General features: G+C 36.6%; 1 protein-coding gene across 1 annotated transcript; it reads right to left on the bottom strand.

Annotated features, from left to right (window-relative positions):
* Positions 1-343: 343 nt before the first annotated feature.
* Positions 344-6,903, bottom strand: LOC133879040 (uncharacterized). Its single transcript, XM_062317590.1, has 8 exons — positions 6,594-6,903; positions 5,325-5,558; positions 4,564-5,179; positions 3,890-4,125; positions 2,568-2,704; positions 1,560-2,010; positions 984-1,376; positions 344-939 (listed from the first exon to the last, which is right to left on the bottom strand). The coding sequence occupies exons 1-8, from the start codon at positions 6,901-6,903 to the stop codon at positions 344-346; spliced, it is 2,973 nt and encodes a 990-aa protein (XP_062173574.1).
* Positions 6,904-21,213: the final 14,310 nt, after the last annotated feature.

The raw sequence follows: 21,213 nt of genomic DNA, 5'->3' as shown, positions 1-21,213 counted from the left end.
TGGGAAAAAGGAAAAGATACATTGTCATGTTTTTGAAACAGGAAGTGATAAAATTGTGTTCTGTATTCGATAATCTTTACAAGTCATGGCAATACACATATATACAGGATACGCACACTGTCTAACATAGAAAGTAAATACATAATTCCTGACTTGATTTCTCTTTCCTTCTCTATGTAATTTAACGTCTCTTTCCTTTATACTCAAAAGTCATTACTTCTCTTGATATGGCAGGAGCATGATTCTTGGATTTGTCTTCATTTGAATATTGTGGGCTGCACGCAACGTCTCTTTCCTTTATACTCGCAAGTCATTAATTCTCTTGATCTGGCAGGAGCATGATTCATGGAGATTTGTCTTCATTTGAATGTGGGCTGCCAGCAACGTCAGGGGCAGGAAGGGCATCTACTGTGGGATTGGGTACAGCTGGAGCATGTAGTCTAACAGCCCCCCGCAAGCTAATGGGGGGAACCACTATGAGCTTGGACTTGAAGAATAAGAATTGAGCCGAAGTAAGACCTTTAGTGAAGACATCGGCAAGTTGATCACCTGAAGATATGAACTTAACAGAGATGTCACGGTTAACCACTTTTTCGTGCACGAGGTGATAATCTACCTCGATGTGTTTAGTCCGTGCATGAAATACCGGGTTGGAAGCCAAAGCAATAGCACTTACATTATCACAGCATAAGGTAGGGACAGAAGGAATGGAGATTCCAAGGTCTTTGAACAACATCCGGATCCAAAATAAATCGGCAGTGGTGAGGGCCAAGGCACGATATTCCGCCTCCGTACTGGACCATGAAACAATGGCCTGTTTCTTAGCACTCCAAGCCACGAGACAGTTGCTAAGAAAAATGGTAGAGCCTGAAGTAGACCTACGGTCATCAGGGCTTCCAGCCCAATCAGCATCACAATAAGCAGATAATGTACGGGGTCCTTAGTGTAAAGTAAACCATGATCAACAGAATTTTCCAGGTAACGGAGGACTCTTTTTGCAGCAGTCCAATGAGCTGTCGTGGGGGTCTGTAAGTGTTGACAGAGTTGGTTAACAACAAATGCAATCTCGGGCCTGGTAAGGGTGCAATACTGAAGAGAACCAACAACATGACTGTATTCGGAAGGATCTGAGAGAGGAACCCCATCAAACTTGGAGAGTTTGGTGCTGGAGGAACACGGAGAAGTGGACGGTTTGGCACCTTGCATCTGAACGCGATGGAGTAAATCGGAAATATATTTGGCCTGACATAAGTGAAGGCCAGCAGCAATTCGGGTGGCTTCAATGCCAAGGAAAAAGCCAAGAGGCCCAAGGTCCTTCAAAGGGAATTCCTGCTGGAGAGTGGAGATGAGAGACTGAATAGTAGCAGCATGAGAACCTGTGAGAATTATATTATCAACATATATAAGCATAAATAACCGAATGTGCTCATGAGTGAAAATAAATAATGATGGATCCACCAAGGATGCTACAAAGCCAAGGTCCTGCAGAAATGATGAAAGGCGATTAAACCAAGCTCGGGGAGTTTGCTTGAGGCCATATAATTATTTGTAAAGTTTACAAACATAGTCGGGATGAGCCTTGTCCACAAACCCTTGAGGTTGTTCCATGAACACCTCTTCCCCAAGGTAACCATGTAAAAAAGCATTTGAAATATCCAATTGATGGATAGACCAATCAAACTGAATTGCTAAACTGAGAATAATTTGTATTGTTGAGGGTTTAATCACGGGACTGAATGTCTCATTATAGTCGATACCACACCTTTGCTCAAAACCCCTTGCCACAAGTCCAGCCTTAAATCTCTCAACGGAGCCATCCGGTTTTTGTTTGATTTTATACACCCACTTATTGCGAACAATATTGTGATGTAAGGGGCGCGGACACAAGGTCCAAGTGCCATTAGAAACCAAGGCCTGAAATTCCTGAAGCATAGCTTCCCTCCATCGTGAATTTGTGGTTGCTTTAGTAAAGCTGGTGGGCTCCTTCTCGGATAGGATAGTGTGATAGGACTGAAACGGGTGTTTAGTAGAGTGAAAAAGTTTGAAATCAGGGAAGGGTTTGGGTTTGAGGGATCCGGTTTGGGAACGGGTAAGCATGCGGGGAAGAGGTGGAGGTGAGGGGGTAGGGACAATGGTAGGGGACTGAGATGGAGCAGAGTGCGAGAGGGGGTGGTCCACGGGTGGAGTAGGGGAAGGCGAGGCTGGTGAAGTGGATGATGCAATGTGGGAAGGTGTGGGGGGAGTGGGTCCATCAGATGAAGAAGAACCAAAATCTGTATGTGGAGGGCTAACGTGGTGAGGAGGGGCTGCAACATGGGAAGGCGTGGGGGCATGAGGGTCAACGTGGTGAGAAGAGGGAGCATCATGGGAAGGTGTGGGGCATGAGGTTCAATGTGTGAGCTAGGAGGAGAGGCTACGGGGACATTTGGGTTGTTGACGTGGTGAGAAGGGGGAGCAACAGAGGAAGGCGTGGGGGCAGGAGGTGCAACGTGTGAGATGAGAGGAGAAGTTACGGGTTCAGTAAGGGTAGGTGGCGAGGAAGAAATAAAGGGAAAAGAAAAACTTACATGGGGATCATCTTGTGCAGCAAGCTTGGAGGGCAGCAGCTGGGCCAAGGTTTCCTTGGCTGGAAAAGCATTCTCATCAAACACCACATGTCTAGAAAGATAAACCTTATTTGTTATAGGATCAAGACACTTATACCCTGCATGATGGTAACCCAAAAATATACATGGCTTGGACCTATATTCTAACTTATGCAACTCATGAGGACGGAGAAGGGGGTAGCATTTGCACCCCAAAAACCCGAAGGCTTTGATAATCCGGTTCTTTGCTAAAGAGCTTGGAGAAAGGGGATTGAAAATCTAAAAGGGGAGTAGGTAACCGGTTAATGATGTAGACTGCGGTGAGGAAGGCATCTACCCAATATTTATTGGATAGATGAGCATGAGCAAGAAGAGTTAAACCGGTTTCTAAAATATGACGCAATTTCCTCTCAGCAAGACCGTTTTGTTGAGATGTGTGAGGACATGATTTTCTATGGATTATCCCAGATTTGGTGAAAAAAGATTGAAATTGGAGAGAATTATATTCACCTCCACCATCGGATTGCACTTGCTTGATGGTGAGAGAGAATTGATTCTCAACCATAAGTTTGAATTTAACAAATTGATCAAAAACACCAGATTTGGCATGCAGGGGATAAATCCAAGAATAGCGGGAAAAATCATCGATAAAGACTACGTAATATTTGTAGCCGCTTATAGATGAAATGGGTGATGTCCACACATCTGTGTGAATTAATTGGAGAGGTTGTGTTGAGACACGCTGAGATGGAGTAAAGGGCTGTCTTTTACTTTTGCCTAGTTGACATGAAGTGCAAACAACATCTTTATTCAGATTTTTTAAGGACAAAGGTAAATCAAATTTATTAATAATTCGGGAAACAATATCATAGGCAAGGTGCCATAATCTAAAATGCCACCCCATTGAAGAGGTTTTTATTCCAAGAAAAGCCGTAAATGAGTGGTGATCTCTGAGAGATGTTCTTCGGAGCCGAAGGGGATAGAGGCCATTCTCACTTCTGCCCTCCAGGAGCACTGCATGGGTCTGACAATCCTTCACAAAAAAATAATTGGCCATAAGAATAAAATAACAGTCATTATCAATGCAAAAATGCTGAATAGATAAAAGATTTGCAGTGGCTTGTGGGCAGTGAAGAACTTGTTTAAGTTGAAAAGTTGAGTTAGAGGAAGAATGAAGTGTAGAAAAACTAGTATTTTTAATGAGGAGCCCAGCACCATTACCAAAGCAACCCTGTCATCAGCCTGGAAAGGTTGTTAAGTGCTCAAGTTGTCAAAGTCATTGGTTATGTGGGCATTAGCCCCACTATCGGCATACCATGGCTGATCTTCAATTGTGGCATTGGTTTGAGCAACCATTGCTGCCAACTGAGGTGGTGGGTGTGCTTGCCTTGGTAGGAATAGTCCATACGGTGGAAACAATCCAGTGTTGTGTGACTGGTTTTTCCACATATTTGGCATGATGGCCTGCTGCTGCTGTGAGGAAAGGGGTTGAGAAAGAAGCATGACCAGTTGAGCTTGAAGAACAAGAAATGGAAGCACGCTTTGGAACAATCACAAAAGGGGGATTCCCCGGGTATTTCTAAGGACGGACCGCATACCAACCATTCCTTTTTGGAATGGAAAGAAGAAAGGATGGTCGTAGATCACTAATGTCGAATTCACGAAAAAAATCATATGAAAGAATCGTCAGATTATGGGTTCCCGGAGTAGACAGTTTTGAATGGAGAATGAATGAAATAGAATAGTTTGGCAGAATCGTATGATAGGGAAAGTGCAAAGCCTCCCACTTGTTGGGGTTACCGGGCTGGCTAACCTAACTATGAATTTCTATCAATGTCGGGATAGGCAGAGGTCTAGGATAGTACGCTGTCGGAGTGAGACCGGGGTACGGTAACGAAGTTAGACCGAAATGAACGACTCAATTCCTCTAGAAGAAAGGAGAGAGAAAGAACAACCTCGTTAGTGCACTAACTCAAACCTAGTTTTTGCACGAAATGTCTTGCTAACAATTTGAGGCCTGGTGTGGTCCTCTGTTGCAGTCCATCTGCATGGGAGTGTTGAGTGGCTCAAATCTGGAGAATATGAGTGTTGTTGCTTGGGATAAAAATTGTTGGATCTTGGGGCCATGGAATATGAGTGTTGTCGTGGAGAAAGGGTTGGGTGAGGTGCCCTTGGTGAGAACTTCATATGCTGTGGAGGCTTGTTTTTGTGCTGCCAATTTCCAACATTTTGATTTCCTGCAGATTTGTTAGAAAAAAGAGCAAATGTTGCAGAGTCTGCAGCACTTGTCTGCTGCTGTAAGAGAGTTTCATGATTAAGTAATTCATCACGAAAATCATCAAACTTCATGCTGTTGTCACGGGTGGCAAGGGAATATGATGTAATAAAAGGATTAAAGGACGAATTCAAACCACCAATGAGAAAGGAAATCAAATCTGCATCATCAATAGGATTACCAACAATGGCCAATTGGTCAGCAAACCCTTTGGCAAGTTGGAGGTATTCAGCACAGGTCTTAGTGTCCTGGCGAATAGTTTGGAGCTGTCTTTTCAACTGAGTAATTCGAGACTTGGATTGTGAGGCAAATCGGTTAGCTAGGGAAACCCAAGCTTCACGAGAAGTGTTAAGTCCAAACACAGTGGACAACATGTTTTCAGACAAAGTTACAAGGATCATGCTAAGAAGACATTGATCCTTCTTTGTCCAATTAACATATTCTGGATTTAGTGTTTCTTTTACCTTCAGCATCAGAAACAAACTTTGGAGGGCACGGCTCTGAACCGTCAACTATGCCCGTGAATTCATGAGTATGCAGGATTGGCATGAACTGAGACAACCGACTTGGATAGTTGTGGTTGTCAAGCTTAACTTGAACTGTTGGACTGGGACTGGCAAGAGAGAAGGCAGTGCTGGTTTGGGTGTTGCTAGAGGAAGACATGGAGGATCGTGAGTTGAGCGTTGGCTGTGAATGCTCTGATACCATGAAACAGGAAGTGATAAAATTGTGTTCTGTATTCAATAATCTTTACAAGTCATGGCAATACACATATATACAGGATACGCACACTGTCTAACATAAAAAGTAAATACATAATTCCTAACTTGACTTCTCTTTCCTTCTCTATGTAATTTAACGTCTCTTTCCTTTATACTCGCAAGTCATTACTTCTCTTGATATGGCAGGAGCATGATTCTTGGATTTGTCTTCATTTGAATATTGTGGGCTGCACGCAACGTCTCTTTCCTTTATACTCGCAAGTCATTAATTCTCTTGATATGGCAGGAGCATGATTCATGGAGATTTGTCTTCATTTGAATGTGGGCTGCCAGCAACGTCAGGGGCAGGAAGGGCATCTACTGTGGGATTGGGTACAGCTGGAGCATGTAGTCTAACAGTTTTAAGGAAAAAACAATAAATTTTTCTATCATTAATACTCTCTTGATATTTTTTTTCTAGTTTTATCTCAAATTTTACTTTTCCATGCATGATTTTTCATTGTTCCTTCAAAATGCAATAGAAAACATATTAATTTTAGAAATAAAGCCGAAAGAATATTATTTTGAGAAAGACTTTCAAAAACAAAAATATTTTTCAAGGAAAAAACTCCATATTTTTCTATTATTAATATTCTCTCTCTCTTTTCTTTTCTTTTTTTTTTGTTTTTTTTTTCTTTTTTCATATTTCTGTAGCTAATTTTTCATTTCTTAGTAGATATGGCTTTTCATTGTTCTTTAATATATCTACATATTTTATTCTATAGTTTTCTTTTATTGATATATTCACCAACTTGTGTCAACTTATTGAGAAATGCTAGAGGTACTTAGAAACCTTTACAATGAAAGGCTTACAAATTGAGGTGGAGTCTACGTGGCATTTCATCAATTAAAAAACTTAGACACGTAGAATTCCAAGTAAGATTGGTGTTTCATCGATTAAAAAACATAGACAGGTAGGATGGAGTCCGGTTGAACTAAGCAGGAAACCCACCATCTCCATCCTTCCACTACCGCAGTCCAACCTATTGCAAGAAATCCGCCCCATCGGAAGACACAGGCGCCTAACCCACCGAAAGACAGCAAATTGCAACTGCCAAAATACCCATCCACTTAAATACCCAGAAACAAACCCACCCCCAACCGAAAGTCCAAATCCAAAGCACCATTGCACCGGCATCAGCCAGATCTCGGAGCTACCAACCTCCGCGCCGCCTCCTTGTGGCGTCAACCGACGGCAAAGGACGTCGGCAGCACTGCAAAAGCCCATGTCGCCGATCTGTGCCTCGCCACCATCCACCGAGCCGACCCTGTTGCGTGCCATTTGCCACCCTCTCCGGTGAAAGCGTCAACAGAGATGGTAAAGGGTGAGGGGATCGGATTGGCAACCCACCTGGGGGGGCTTCGGATCTGAGGCACGTCCTTTCCCAAAGGCCATGGACTGTCGCGACTGGAGCTCGGGAGAGGGGATAACGGCCGGTGAAAGGGAGAATGGCGGGCGTGCTGGATTTCTTGGGCTGGCGATAGGGGAGAACGGCCACGGCCATAGAGATCTGGTGACAGAGAGTGTCGGTGACCACCGGATAGCTCCCGTTGGAGGACCGGCCGTCCGGTGATGGGGAAGAGATCCGATGACAGAGAGGCTCGGTGCTTTCTAGAAAGAACAATTAAGTTTTTTTTCTTTAAAAAAATAAACCAAGAATGACGTCGAAATGCCACATAGACTCCACCTCAGTTTGTAAATCTTCCTTTTGTAAAGGTTTGTAAGTACATGTAGCATTTCTCCAACTTATTTGACGTTTCTTGATATATTTCTTTTATTAAATTTATTTCAAAATCTCTTTTTCTGTATGATATTCTTTATCTAATATTAGGGTATTTGCGTAAGACATATTGCGCTTAGTCTTTGCTATATATATGTGTGACAATTCTATGTGTTTTTTCATTCATTTGAGGTTAAAGTGAAGTGCGTTAGTGCACTTTTTTCATCCCAATATGAAATACTTTGCAACATTCTCTTTCCTTTTGGTGACTTTCCTATTTTTCTCTTTTGGTATCGTTTTTTTCTTTCACATAAATGTTCTTTATTTACTCTGCAGCATTCTCTCTTCTTTTTGTGACTTTTCTTGTTTTCTCTTTTGATATTGTTTTCTCTCCTTTGTAACAATTTTATTTCTTCTTCATTTTGTAAAAAATAAAGAAGATTATATTGAGGAAGACTTTCAAAAACTACATTGTTTTTCAAGAAAAAAAAAGCCCACATTTTTTTTTATTATTAGTATTCTCTTATTTATTTATTTATTTTTCTATTTTTGTAGCCTATCTTACATTTCTAGATATATGTGGCTTTTAATTGTTCGTTAATATATTTCCATATTTTGTTCTATAGTTTCATTTTATTGATATATTCACCAACTCATTTCAATTATTTTTCCTTGTTTGACAATTATTTGACGTTCGTGATATATTTGTTTATTAAATTTATTTCAAATTTTAGCAGACGTCATATTAATGCAATTATTCATCCTGATGATGTGAATGGTTCTCCCTGGAAATTCATGGGATTCCATGGTCATTCAGATGCCGCAAAGAGGTCGAAGGGGTGGTTTCTTCTACGCCATCTCTCAACTTTAGAGCCGGTCCCCTAGTTGTGCATTGGGGATTACAATGAAATTTTGGCGACATCTAAAATGTCTGGGACTCACTCTCGTGCTCGAAGCCAGATGGAGCTATTTCAAAAAGCTTTGGAGCATTGCAGATTGCAAGAGCTAGGATTCAGGGGGCCAAAATTCACATGGACAAATGGTAGGCAGGGGGCGGATCCTACGTTGGAGAGACTGGATCGGGCTTTAGCCAACATGGAGTGGTGTGAGCTGTTTGATGTGGTGGAGGTCTCAATCTTAGCCAGATCTGTTCTGACCATAATTCGGTTCATGCTGTTTATTCAACCAGTAGTACCGTAAAGTCGAATAAAAGGAGGCAATTTAGATTTGAAACAGATTGGTTAGTTCAGAGAGAGCCCAGAAAAATCATTCGACAGGAGTGGAGAGCAAAACCTCTGTCTTCAAACAAATGGTGTGATGTGAGGAAGAGGCTATCGGGTTGCCAAATGACCCTTCAACAGTGGGTCAGGAAACAAGTTAATTCTGTGGAGGATCAGATTAAGGCCAAATCCATTGATCTACTCACCTTACAATCTAGTGAGAGGAACACTAGAAATGAAGAAGAAACTAATCTCAAGGCAGATCTCAATTCCCTCTTGGAATAATAAGAATTGAAATGGAGGCAGAGAACAAAGGAAAATTGGCTAAAGCATGGGGATCGAAATACAAAATACTTCCATGCCTGTGCCAGTCAACGCAGTAAGAAAAATGCTATCAGTGAAGTTTTGGATAAAGATGGCTAGTCCTGTGTTACTCAAGTTGATATTGAGAGTGCTTTTGTGGACTACTTCCAAGATTTATTGATTGCAGGGGACTCTCTGAAGATGGAGGCCTGCACCAATCCTGTGGAGAGGAAAGTTAATGCACAGATGAATCAAAAGCTCCTTGTAGATTTTACAAGGTCAGTGATTTTTGATGCTCTTCAACAGATGGCCCCTATGAAACCCGGTCTGGATGGCTTCCCCGCTTGCTTTTTTTTCAACAAAGTTGGGATACAATACAAAATGGGGTGTGTGATGCAGCCCTTTATTTTTTTAATACAGGCATTTTAGATGAAAAGATCAATGTTACTAATATTACCTTAATTCCAAAAGTTCCCAATCCTGTTTGTGTCACTGACTTCCGCCCCATTAGTCTGTGTAGTGTATTGTACATGCTTATTTCTAAGGTCCTGGCCAATCGACTCAAAGGTGTGTTGCCAGTTATCATTTCTAGCTCTCAAAGCACTTTTATTCCAGATAGACTAATAACAGATAATATTTTGGCGGCCTAGGAAACAATTCATACTATGTAGACTCGGATGTGGAGTAAAGTGGGATATATGGGCCTAAAATTGGACTTAAGCAAAGCCTACGACATGGTGGAATGGAATTTCCTTGAAGCTATGATGAGCAAGTTGGGTTTTGATGCTAGGTGGATTCGATTGGTAATGGTATGTGTTCGATCTTATTCCTACTCTGTGGTGGTAAATGGGAAGCCGGTGGGAAACATAAAATCGACCCGTGGCATCAGACAGGGGGACCCCATCTCCCCTTACCTCTTCTTGCTTTGTGCTGAATCATTAAGTTCCCTCATTCAACATGCAGTTAATATGGGGGTGCTCACAGAGGTTCCCACATCTATGAGAGGCCCAAGGCTCAGTCATCTTTTCTTTGCAGATGACCGCATGAGTTTTTATAAGGCCAACTCTGTTGAATGGAGACGCTTGTTCAGAATTCTGGGCACTTATGAGGCGGGGTCAGGACAGAAGTTCAACATACAATAAACAACTATCTTTTTCAGCCGGAATACTAGTGCTGAAAAGAGGAAGGAAATCCTATCCTTATCTGGGCTTACAGAGGCCAACCGGATAGATACTTACCTTGGCTTGCCATGCCTTGTTGGGAAATCTCGGGTTCAAGCTTTCAACAGTATAAAAGACCGAATCTGGAGGAAGTTGCAGGATTGGAAGGTAAAGTTTTTGTCACAGGCGGGGAAATAAATTCTACTAAAGGCAGTGATCCAAGCCATCCCTACCTACAGCATGAGTGTGTTCCAGCTCCCTATCACCCTGTCCAGAGAGACAAGAGTTGCTGCTCTTATTGATTTTAATAGGAAGGAATGAAATTCGACTCTAGTGAGGGCAGTGTTAGTGAGGAGGAGCCGACAAAGGTGCTAAATATTCCTTTAAGTCCAATTTTTCCTGATGATCAGCTTATTTGGCAGGGCACAAAAACAGGGCTATTTTCAGTCCGAAGCGCTTATCACCTCTGCATGGACCTGCATAAAAAAAGCCAATGTGAGTGCTCCAATCCAGTAAAAAGAAATGGCCTTTGGCAGGATATTTGGTCTCTAAAAGTTCCCAATTCAATGAAAATATTTGTGTGTAGGGCCAACAGAAATATTCTCCCCACTAAGTCAAACTTATTCTCAAAAAGAGTTGTTGACTCAAAAACATGTCCCTGCTGTCTAATAGAAGATGAAGACGTTATCCACGCTTTTTGGAGTTGCCCAATTGCGCAAGCCATTTGGGGGTGTGGTCCACGGATTTTCCAGAAGAGCAGTTTCATGGGAACATCCTTTCAGCAATTGTTCAAATATTTCACTGACCGGTTGTGCAATGAAGACTTGATGTTGATGGCTTTCTTGCTTCAGAGAATTTGGTTCAAAAGAAATAGGATTGTTTTTGATAAAAAATGGATAAATCCCTCTACTGTGGCACAACAAGCTAAGGCAGGCCTTGATGTTTTTCAAGCAAGTAATTTTTCTTTGCCTTCTAGGGAAGCAGAAGTAAAGGTGGTGGGTTCTCCCAAAGGTTGGCAACCTCCCTTTCCTGGCTCTATTAAAATTAATTGGGACGCATCTATTAATAAAACTTTGGGTTGTATTGGCATTGGAGTTGTGGCTTGGGACTATGCAGGAAAAGTTTTGAGGGCCAAATGCTCATATAGGAAGCATTCTCTTGTGCCGGATGTTGCAAAGATGATTGCAGCACTGGATGCAGTTATGTTTTGTAGAGAAGCTGGGTTTTGGGACGTTATAATGGAAGGGGATGCTCTGAAGGTTGTCAAAGAAATAAATTCCAACCCTCCTTATCTTTCCCAACTTGGGAATTTTGTAGAGGGAGTTTGATTTTTTTTTTCTGTCTATCCTTTTTGTTCATGCATCCAGAGATTTCAATTATGTTGCACACAACCTTGCAAAGGAGGCTTCTCATCTTTGCCTAGATCTTGTATGGTTGGAGGAGATTCCTAGTTGTATTTATGATGTTGTCCTTAGATCCTAATTATTGGATCACTATTTTGATGGTTTATGAAGAATGATTCGATTTGTTCAAAAAAAAAAAAAAAAAAATTAAGACATTTGCTTTATACATATTGCAATTATTCTTTGCTATATATATGTAATAAGTCTATATGTGTTTTTCATTCATTTATGGTTGAACAAAAATTAGCTACAAACTAGTTTGTATCTAATTCTCACAAAACCAGTCTAATAAAGTGAGAAGCACAAGCTTACTTATTATTACTTTTGAAAAAACATGTTTCGAGTACATGCTATTAAAAAAAAAAAAAGTGCTTTCTTATTAATGCTATACAAAGTGACCACCATAATGGTAATTTACAATGTTCGTCGGATTATAGCTAAATATGGAATAAAATGAAAAAGAAAAGATGTGGGAATGAAAAATAGAATATACAGCTATACAACTATTGACAAAGGGAAAAAAAAAAAATCTTTAGTATGTGGAAAGATGCAATTTCAATATTTCAATGGTCAAAGTGAGAGTATTTTGAGATGATTTTTGTCAATTGTTCATGTGCAAGCCACATGACCTCTTAACCATTATAACAGATAACGTTGATGGATGAACTTCTTTGTCACAAAATGGTAATTTGGTTTATTCTAATATCTCACTCAACTGTTCATGGGACCAAATTAAAAAATGGGTGTTGGTGGTTCTAGACTTTTATATATATATATATGCATATTTCTATATCTATCTATGTGTGTCAGTGTGTGTGTGCATGCATGTGTTCCTACATAAAGAATCTGGTGTAATTTTTATAGCGACATGTGCAGACAAAGTAGGAAGCTACACTAAAACATATTACAAAAATTGCAATAGGAATGAATAATTGAAATCGTACTGGTGAATGTGCTGGTGAATGCTTTGATCTTCCTGATTGTAAGAATAGAATTTTTACGGCCTAGTGTGGCAGCGACTCGATTATTCCATATTGTCTTTTTCCAAATAGATGTTGTTGATTTCCTAGATGTCCCAAGTTTAGCTTGTGAATTTAATGGATTTCAAGTAGATGAAAAAAACAAAATAAACAAGTGAAAAAAAAAGGGAGGGCTAGAGAGTGTTGTAGCGAATAAGTTGAAATGAATATAACAATGCTTTGGTTGTATCAGCAAATATTATTATTATTATTATTATTATTATTATTATTATTATTTTAAAAAAGAAAATTGGTGGATAACATATTCGAGAATGTTTTACAATTAAAAATTTAGCCTTAAATTATCTACAAGTACTCCTACAAAGCTAGTTGTTAACTAGCATTGATAATTACGTTTTTGATTTTTTTTTTTTTTCTATTATAGCATAATTAATTACAAGTTAATGTGAATGCTTATTGCTACGTACTATTCTAAAGAATAAGTGATGATTCTGGATAATATCATTAAGATTTTTGTCCTTTTAAGTAGCTGATGTCAAGCCATTTTTGTTTGGGCTTGTGGTCCACTTTCCTACAAAACAGGGGCCTCTTTGCATATTTTTTACGTGATACTGCCATTCACCTGCATGCATGGGTTGATGTAAAAGTAATGCCAGTTCAACCATGCATTAAGATCACTTTTATCTATAACATTTATCTTTAATTCAACATATGTTCTATATAATAAATCAAAACATTAAAATTTTGAAGAAACATTTCCGTATAACATTCAGTAAACCCTAAAAAATTCCTTAAAAATTTTGAAGAAACATTTTGAAGAAACTTGACTCCCATGTGTTTACTACAATTGCTCAATCCTGTATGTTGCAGTGAAAATCCCAACTGGTTGAAATAATAAAGGAACGTACCTGTAGCATCCAACGATGATTTCCCCAAGGTTTGATGGGGAGAAACCAGAAACTTGGTGTTGCAGAGTTGCTCAATTCTTCCACTTCTTCGGAACTCTGGATGCACAAAGGTTCTCAATTTCCTACTTTCATATGGAAGGTAAGGCTCTTGTGTGGTTTCAAGAGTTGAAGGATAAAAAATGTGATTGTACAAGGGAAGAATTTATTAGGGCTACACAAGTTAGATTTGGGATATGATCCTATGATGATAATATGTAAAACTTAACTAAACTGAAACTAGTTGGTTTGCTTGAGGATTATAAGACCCAATTTGATAATCTGGCCATTAAGGTACAAGGATTGGCAGAATCTTACAAATTAAGTATATTTTTTGGGAGGACTAAAGGATGAAATAAGTTTACCGGTTAAAATGTTTAGCCCTAAAAGCTTGATTGATGCTTATTCCTTAGCTAGAATTCAAGAATAATATGTGTGGAATACTAGAAGAGTTGCTAGACCTATATGGAATTCTAATCAATTTCACAATTCTAGTCATGATATGAATGCTTAAGTACCAATTGGATTCTCTAAGGGAATTGACAATGTTGGTACAAGAGGGAATATGCAAGGTCAGCCAAGGCAGTATATACAACCTAAATTTCGAGCTGGGCAGAATGGGAAAGGTAATGGCAATCCAGACTAGGCCTTGATGACAGTCCAAAAAATCTCTCAAGCTCAGATGGAGGAAAGAATGAGAAACGGACTTTGTTACTTGTGTGATTCTAAATGGAGTAGAGACCCTGTATGTAGTGTGTTGAAGTTGATAAAGATAAGATGAGAGACATACCACCTATGAAAGATGATCTTAATGAGTTTTGCTTGGAAGAATTTCTAGAAATCTCTCTTAATGCTATCATATGTCATCCTAGTCCTAAGACAATGAGGATTGTAGGAATCCTAAGGTACCAACAAGTCATAATTCTTATAGATTCGGGTAGTACCCACAACTTCTTAGGTACTAAAATTCCAGCCAGTCTTGGTTTTCAACCCATAGATCAAGAAAGTATTATAGTCAGGGTCATTAATGGACAGTAAATGGCTAGTCCTGGAAAATGTAGAGAAGTGGGAACTAAAATGCAAGGTTATGCTTTCAGAATTGACCTCTTTATCTTACTATTGGCTGGCTGTGATATAGTTTTGGGAATCCAGTGGTTGTGCACCTTAGTACTCACCCTATGAGACTTTGCGAAGTTAACATTGGAATTCAGCCAAAAAGAGAAGAGTTGTTTGCTACAAGGTCTCCAAAAAGGGCCTAGCGTGAGTCTATAAGAAAGGGAATCACTAAAGCTCTCAAGAATAGAAAAGAAATGAGTCTTTCTACCACTTTTGGCCAATCCAAGTACTCCCTCAAAGCTAGATGTAAACAAAGGGTTGCAAGGGCCTTTGATAGAAACCCTTAAGCAATATGACGATCAGTTTAGAGAACCTAAAGGCCTACCACCAGTAAGGTCGCATGACAATACCATTCCTCTACAAGAGGGAGTGCAACCTGTTTTTGTGAGGCCTTATCGATATCCTTTTTATCAAAAGGTAGAGATCCAAAAGATAGTGAGGGAGTTCCTAGAGTCTAGAGTCATTAGACATTGCCATAGTCCATTATCCTCTTTGTTCTACTGGTAAGAAAGACAGATGGCACTTTGAAGATGTGCATGGATTACAAATCCCTCAACAAGGTAACCATCAAAGAAAAATTCCTTATACCTATTCTGGATGAGCTTGTAGATGAACTTTTAGGGGCAAAATTTTCTCTAAATTGAACTTGAGATCCAGGTATGAGGCGTGCAGGAGAAGCTAGAAGATTATTTGATGCTTGTCGTTTTACTTGTTAGATGTAGTGTTTAATATACTTGAGGCTCAATCTTGTGCACTTGGGCTAGTGGTTAATGGGAGAGTATGTCAAGCCCAACTCTTGTAATAAATGTAGTCTTTTGTTTTGTAAATGTTTTGTTGAACTTGGTGGGAAGGCATCCTTTAATTTGCCTAATCTATTCGAATTCCATTTCTTTAACCAATTCATCCTAATTCATTCATTTATTCCATTTAAAATTCCATAATCAACCCTAGAGTTAATCCATATACAATTTATTAACCTGTTAAATTTCTTTATCATTATCATATTTTACCTTTCTAGATATGATTTCATTGCTCTTCTAATATCTTCTTAGAGATATGATACATTTACAACTTTCGTACAACTCTTGCACAACTTCAACAACTTTTTTTTAAAAAAAAAAAAAAATCAACCATTAGATATGTAGGACCTACATATAGCAAAATAGATCCAATAGTTAGTTTGAAAAAAAAAAAATTGTTGGAGTTGTACAAAAGTTGTGTCAAGACTTGTGAAACAATCATTTCTCATCTTTTTAAATTATATTCTATGGTTTCCTTCCATTGATATATTCATAGACTCTTATCAATAAATTTTTCTTTTTTGATATGTTAATTCAGTTGTAAAATTAATTCTAAATTGTCTTATATTTTCTTAAATCACTCACCTACTAAAAAGATCAGAATTTGCTTGCAAATGATTATTATGGACCATGGGAGGAAGATAAAATCTAAACCAATAATTTTTTTTTTTTTTTTTTTCGCTAGTTTTTCCAAGATAGTGTGTACGGTGCAATTTAAAATGCAGAAATTAAAAAAAAAAAATATAGAAGACGATTCTGAAAAAAAAAAAAAATTATAAAAATACATTGTTTTGTATTAAGGAAAAAAAGAAAAAATTATTTCTATAATTAATTCTCTATTGATTTCTTGTTAGTTTTATAACGTATTTTACCTTTCCATACATGATTTTTCATTGTTCCTTCGACATCAACATAAAAGATATTAATTTATTAAATAAAACCTTATCAAGATTTTTCTGAGAGAGACTTTCAAAAACAAAATTGTTTTTCGTGGAAAAAGTCGATATTTTTCTATTACTAATATTCTCCTATTTTCTTTCTATTTCTTAGCTTATTTTACATTCCTTGCTTGATGTGGCATTTCATTCATCTTTAATATATTTCCAAATTTGTTTTCAATAGTTTCCTTTTATTGATATATTCACCACCTCATATCAATTAATTTTTTTTTTTAATGTTACTAACTTATTTGACTTTTCATGATATATTATTTTTTTTTACTAAATTTAATTCTAATTCTCTTTTATTTTCGAAAATTTTCACCCAGTATTACGATATTTGCTTAAGATATATTGCGCTTATTCTTTGCTATATATATGCGGTAAGTCTATATGTATTTTCCGTTCATTTGAGGTTAAAGTGAAGTGTTTTAATTCACTTTTTTCATCTCAATATGAAATACTCCACAGCATTCTCTTTCCTTTTGGTGACTTTCCTAGTTTTATCTTTTGGTATTGTTTCCTCTCCTTCGTATAATTTTTTTTTCTTCATCATACATTAATTTCGTTTAATTTTTTTTACTTCGCAATACCAAATTTCAAGCATATATTTATACTATTATTTTTTAGTTCACAAAATTCTTGATGTTGTTTATATTCAACAAAGAACAAAGTCTTAACATTCAAATTTCTTTTCGTTTAATTTTTTATTATCGTTGTAAAAACATTCTAGTTATTAATTCATGTTTGGCACTAAAAAAATAAAATATTCATTCAAGAATATAGTTTTGACATTTAGACTTTAGAAAATTGGCCACACTTTTTTGTTTAGCGTGCTACTATTTTGACCTTCACATCCCGTTCTCTTACTTGCTCTTACTATCTTTTTTGTTACCATCACAACATGCATGATTCTTTTATTATATGTTCTTTTGAACCTTATTTTTTTATGTCCTGAATAACAGGAATCGCACCAGGACAAGGAAGTGGTAAAGGTGCTGGTATTTGCTCAGAGCTTCCTAGTTGTGTGAGTAGCAGCTGCATGGTCTATTGCGGTGGTAGAATGGCTCCATTTATGTCATATTGTCATAGTCCAGACAGATGTTGTTGCATACCTCGACCACCAAGGTTTTAACTTGTGAATTTTAAGGAATTCAAGTAGATGCGAAGAACAATTAAATAATATGAAAAAGAAAAAGGGAGGCTAGCTAGACTGTGTTGTACCACGCAAATAGATTTTATTGAATAAAACAATGCTTTGGTAGTATCAACAACTTTATTCTTTTTGAAATCTTTTTGTGAAAAAGTAATTCAATTATTATTAGCAAATGTTCAGTTTTAAAATATTTATAATAATTAATAACCCTGGATAACACAATTAATTCCATTGTAATTTTAAGTAGCAGACACTAAGCTATTTTGTTATGCCTTGTGAGCAAGGTAATTTTCGAGCACTAAAAGTTTCTGATCAACGTAATAGACGATAAGGCTGATATATTTAGTAACTAAAAAAATGGAATAATCATTTTCTTTGTCAATTAATTAGTAAATATGCATTATTAACGATATGTTTTTTTTTAGGACTTATGATTGTTCCTTTTGATATAAAACCGATGCCAAGTTTATGATGGGCACTGCATCATTTATTTACAACCATGTTTGTAAGAATCGGAATAGGATCTCTGCATTTCAATTAAAATATAAAGGATTCTTATCCATAGGCATCATGGGCAAATTATAGATTTAGGTTTGGAGAGACAAGAAAAAAAGAAAACTTTTTCAAAGTAAAAAAATCAATTTCTAAAATAATGCAGGCAGTAAGATGAATTTAAATTAATCTATATAAGTAGGGAGTATTCCACTTGTAAATGCAAATTATTCGTTTATAATGCAAAATAATCTACGAGATGAACACCAAGAGAATCATATCACAATTGTGTATCCAAAAAATGATTACGCATTATTGGTTACTTCTATCATTGCACTTATTATGTAGGCATTACTTTAACAAATATTCTTTGACCAAAGAAAAAGAAGAAAGAAAAGGTCATGTATGTTGTATGTGTTACTGTATATGTGGATCCAGTGTCAGTAACAAGGCCTTCCTGGACTTGGCATGGTTTAGAAATTTGTACTTGGTGTGAGCAAAGTGAGGAAGACAAGTTGGTTTGCCTGAGGATTATAAGACTCAATTTGATAATCTGGCCATTAAGCTACAAGGATTGGCAAAATCTTACAAATTAAGTACCTTTTTGGGACGAGTAAAGGATGAAACAAGGATCCTTTGATGATCCTACGAAAACCCTAACTAAATCGAAACAAGTGGGTTTTCTTGAGGATTATAAGACTCAATTTGATAATTTGGCCATTAACGTACTAGGGATGCCAGAATATCTTACAAATGATTTTATTTTATTTTGGGTGGACTAAAAGATGAAATAAGATTACTAGTTAGAATCTTTGGCCCTTAAAGCTCGATTGATGATTACTCCATAGCCAGAATTCGAGAAGAATGTGTGTGGAATACTTGAAAAATTATTAAACCAATATGGAATTCTAAACAATTTCATGTGATTCTAAAAATTATTTCTATAATTAGTACTCTATTGATTTCATGTTAGTTTGATATCGTATTTTACCTTTCCATACATGATTTTTCATTGTTCCATCGTCATCAACATAAAATATATTAATTTAATAAATAAAGCCAAAATAAGATTATTTTGAGAATGACTTTCAAAAACGAAATTGTTTTTTTTCGTGGAAAGAGTCAATATTTTTCTATTACTAATATTCTCTTATTTTCTTTCTATTTTTTTTTTAGCTTATTTTACATTTCTAGCTTGATATGGCTTGTCATTGTTCTTTAATATATTTCCATATTTTATTCTATAGTTACCTTTTATTGATATGTTTACCACCTCATGTCAATTATTCTTTTTTCTCCTTGTTTCTAACTTGTTTGACTTTTCTGGATTTTTTTTTTTTTTTTTTTTTTTTTTTTTTTTTTTATATAAATTTATTTCAAATTCTCTTTTATTGTCTTCAAATTTTCACCAAGTATTACGGTATTTGCTTAAGACATATTGCGCTTAATCTTTGCTATATATATGCGATAAGTCTATATGTTTTTTTTCGTTCATTTGAGGTTAATTTAGTTCATTTTTTTCATCTCAATATGAAATACTTCGCAGCATTCTCTTTCCTTTTAGTGACTTTCCTAGTTTTATCTTTCGGTATTGTTTCCTCTCTTTCGTATAAATTTTTTTTCTTCATCATTCATTAATTTTGTTTAATTTTTTTTACTTTGCAATATCAGATTTCAAGAATATATTTATACTATTAGTTTTTAGTTCACAAAATTCTTGATGTTGTTTATATTCAACAAAGAACAAAGTCTTAACATTCAAATTTCTTTTCATTTAATTTTTTCTTATCGTTGTAAAAACATTCTAGTTATTAATTCGTGTTTGGCACTAAAAAATAAAATATTCATTCAAGAATATAGTTTTGACATTTAGACTTCAGAAAATTGGCAACACTTTTTTGTTTAGGGTGCTACTATTTTGACCATTACATCCCTTTCTTTTACTTGCTCCTACTATCTTTTTACTAACCACCACAACATGCATGATTCTTTTCTTATATGTTCTTTTGAACCTTATTTTTTTATGTCCTGAATAACAGGAATCGCATCAGGACAAGGAAGTGGTAAAGGTGCTGGTATTTGTTCAAAGCTTCCTGGTTGTGTCAGTAGCAGCTGCATGGTCTATTGCGGTGGTAGAATGGCTCCATTTATGTCATATTGTCATAGTCCAGACAAATGTTGTTGCATACCTCGACCACCAAGGTTTTAACTTGAGAATTTTAAGGAATTCAAGATGCGAAGAAAAATTAAATAATATGAAAAGTTAATAGGGAGGCTAGCTAGACAGTGTTGCACCGCGCGAATAGATTTTATTGAATAAAACAATTCTTTGGTAGTGTCAACAACTTTATTCTTTTTGAAATCTTTTTGCGAAATAGTAATTCAATTATTATTAGCAAATAAGTGTTCCGTTTTAAAATATTTATAATAACTAATAACCCTGGATAACACAATTAAGTCCATTGTAATTTTAAGTAGCAGACTCTAAGCTATTTTGTTATGCCTTGTGACTAATTAATTTTTGAGCACTAAAAGTTTCTGATCAATGTAAAAGACGAGCAGGCTGATATATTTAGTTACTAAAAAAAATGGAAGAATCGTTTTCTTTGTCAATTAATTAGTAAATATGCATTATTAACGATATGTTTTTTTTTTTTAGGACATATGATTGTTCCTTTTAATATAAAACCGAAGCCAAATTTATGATGGGCACTACATCATTTATTTGCAACCAAGTTTGTAAGAATCGGAATAGGATTTCTGCATTTCAATTGAAATAGAAAGGAATCTTATCCATAGGCATCTTGAGCAAATTATAGATTTAGGATTGGAGAGACAAAAGAAAAAAAGAAAACATTTTCAAAGTAAAAAAAAAATCAATTTCTAAAATAATGCGGGCTGTAAGTTGAATTTAAATTAATCAATATAAGCATGGAGTATTCCAATTGTAAATGCAAATTATTTGTTTATAATGCAAAATAATCTACGAGATGGGCACCAAGAGAATCATATCACTATTGTGTATCCAAAAAATGATTACGCATTATTGGTTACTTCTATCATTGCACTTGTGTAGGCGTTGCTTTAATAAATATTCTTTGACCAAAGAAAAAGAAGAAAGAAAAGGTCGTGTATGTTGTATGTGTTACTGTATATGTGGATCCAAGATCAGTAACAAGGCCTTTCTGGACTCGACATGGTTTAGAAATTTGTACTTGGTGTGAGCAAAGTGAGGAAGACAAGTTGGTTTGCTTGAGGATTACATGACTCATTTTGTTAATCTGGCCATTAATTAATCTATAAGGACTGGCAAAATCTTACAAATTAAGTACTTTTTTGAGACGAGTGAAGGATGAAAC

The sequence above is a fragment of the Alnus glutinosa genome, chromosome 10, assembly GCF_958979055.1.
Source record: "Alnus glutinosa chromosome 10, dhAlnGlut1.1, whole genome shotgun sequence".
Taxonomy (NCBI): Eukaryota; Viridiplantae; Streptophyta; class Magnoliopsida; order Fagales; family Betulaceae; genus Alnus; species Alnus glutinosa.
This window is presented reverse-complemented; position numbering and strand designations above follow the sequence as displayed.